Genomic DNA, 1,895 nt, shown 5'->3' on the forward strand with positions numbered 1-1,895 from the left:
CTGAAGAGAAGACAAAAGCAAAGGAATAAGGAAACTCTCTTTAAGTTCTCCTTTAGAAACGGTAACTCTGCATTTCATGAAAACATCAGATTATATCTTTTAAGTTTTAACATTTTATTTTCCATCAACACTATGTGTATTAACAACTTATTTTAATAAATTTGCCCTTCATCTCTATGCAATGTTACTAGCTGCAGCTAATACATATGCAGGTGCATCCCATGACAAGAAAAATGAAGAGGATGATGAGGCTGATTATGAAAATGTAGAATTTAATAATAAAAACATGTATCATGATGACTCTGAAGAGGACTATGTCAGTGTTGACACGGATGACTCTGAAGAGGACTACGTCAATGCAAACTTTATGGAGATTAAAAGTGTGGTAAACAAATCTGATAACAATTATGAAAGCTATTGTGATGAATACTGAGTAAAATACTAAAATTAATGAGACTCTAAAGAGAAATATGGCAACCTTGATGTCAATGAAGAATATCCAGTTGATAGTGACTGATATATCTTTGTTTGGCCTCACTGTCTTTTTATTAATGAGGATTGCTTTGAGATAATAAAGCGATATTGTGTGTATTATACAGTTGTGTAATGTAAATGTTGTGTAATACTGTCAATAGTAGAACAATCAAGTGCTCTTCCAGGTTAATTTGTGTGTTGCCAGTTTTCAACCCATGCGCCAAACCCCCAGAGGGCCATGGAGGTACTGCAGCGGGACTGTAAACAATGATTAAAAATTATTTTGAGCATTCTATAAAATAAAGTTAATAAAGTTGCAAAGTCCCACCCCATTTGTGTGTGTGGTTCAGGTATACCCTACGTTATGGGGACAAAATGTCACCACAAAGATGGCCATATTCAAAATCCTTGTCCTTGTGGGGACATTTTTGGTCCCCATGAGAAAACAGGCTTATAAATCATACAGAATGATGTTTTGAATTTTTTTAAAATCTAAAATAGCAGAAGGTTTTGTGTGAGGGCTAGGGTAAGGGGATAGAAAATACAGTTTGTACAGTATAAAAACCATTACTTCTGTGAAATGTGTGTGTGTGTGTGAAATTTTACTGTTTTGACTTTTAAAAAAATAGCTTATCATTTTCATGATTCATGTAGTGTAGTTGGGGCGGAGAGAGAGAAATTGCAAGCTCATTGACTGGAGTGACACCATAAGTGTGTCCGACCAAAGTCCCTTTCTTGGTTCGACTTGAAGCAGCGCCGTGCAGACCGATCGCTGTATGATATCAAAGAAATGTGTGTGTGTGTGTGTGTGTGTGAAATTTTACTGTTTTGACTTTTAAAAAAATAGCTTATCATTTTCATGATTCGTGTAGTGTAGTTGGGGCGGAGAGAGAGAAATTGCAAGCTCATTGACTGGAGTGACACCATAAGTGTGTCCGACCAAAGTCCCTTTCTTGGTTCGACTTGAAGCAGCGCCGTGCAGACCGATCGCTGTATGATATCAAAGCACCGCGAGAGCTACAGAGAGCAGATGGCTGCGCATGCTTTCGAATCGCTCTCGCGGTACGTTGATGTCATATGCCGATCGGTTCAAATCGAATACACCTCATCTCACGAGCCGGTCTGTTTTGACGGCACATTACGCTCACATCCGCATGCAAACATGTCGTCGGCGTGGAAGTTCGTCATTGTGCGTGAAGCAGACACAACGTTCGCAATTTGTAATACAGTATTGACTGTTTTTGCTCAAGTTCGCTGACGACCCTTACAAAAAAGTAGTATACTTCAAGTTTATTTTAGTAAGTATACTTAAGTAAAGTTCAAGTATATTTTAGGCGGCTGCAGTGAGGGGAGGAGTGAAATAAGGAGAAGGGTCCGGCTGCAGCCTCGCACTTGCACTCTCAGACACTTGCGCTTCCGCT

The 1,895-nt window shown here is 39.1% G+C and overlaps 1 protein-coding gene across 1 annotated transcript in view; it reads left to right on the plus strand.

Annotated features, from left to right (window-relative positions):
• LOC107689705 (deleted in malignant brain tumors 1 protein-like) overlaps positions 1-796 on the plus strand; it is a 30,961-nt gene extending 30,165 nt beyond the window's left edge. Inside the window, exons 8-9 of the mRNA XM_016487824.1 lie at positions 9-61; positions 192-796. Of these exons, the coding sequence (XP_016343310.1) occupies positions 9-61; positions 192-433 (295 nt within the window). The 3' untranslated portion in view covers positions 434-796. The remainder of the gene's footprint in view (positions 1-8; positions 62-191) is intronic.
• The last annotated feature ends 1,099 nt before the right edge of the window (positions 797-1,895 follow it).

The sequence above is a fragment of the Sinocyclocheilus anshuiensis genome, unplaced genomic scaffold, assembly GCF_001515605.1.
Source record: "Sinocyclocheilus anshuiensis isolate Anshui unplaced genomic scaffold, SAMN03320099.WGS_v1.1 scaffold813, whole genome shotgun sequence".
Taxonomy (NCBI): Eukaryota; Metazoa; Chordata; class Actinopteri; order Cypriniformes; family Cyprinidae; genus Sinocyclocheilus; species Sinocyclocheilus anshuiensis.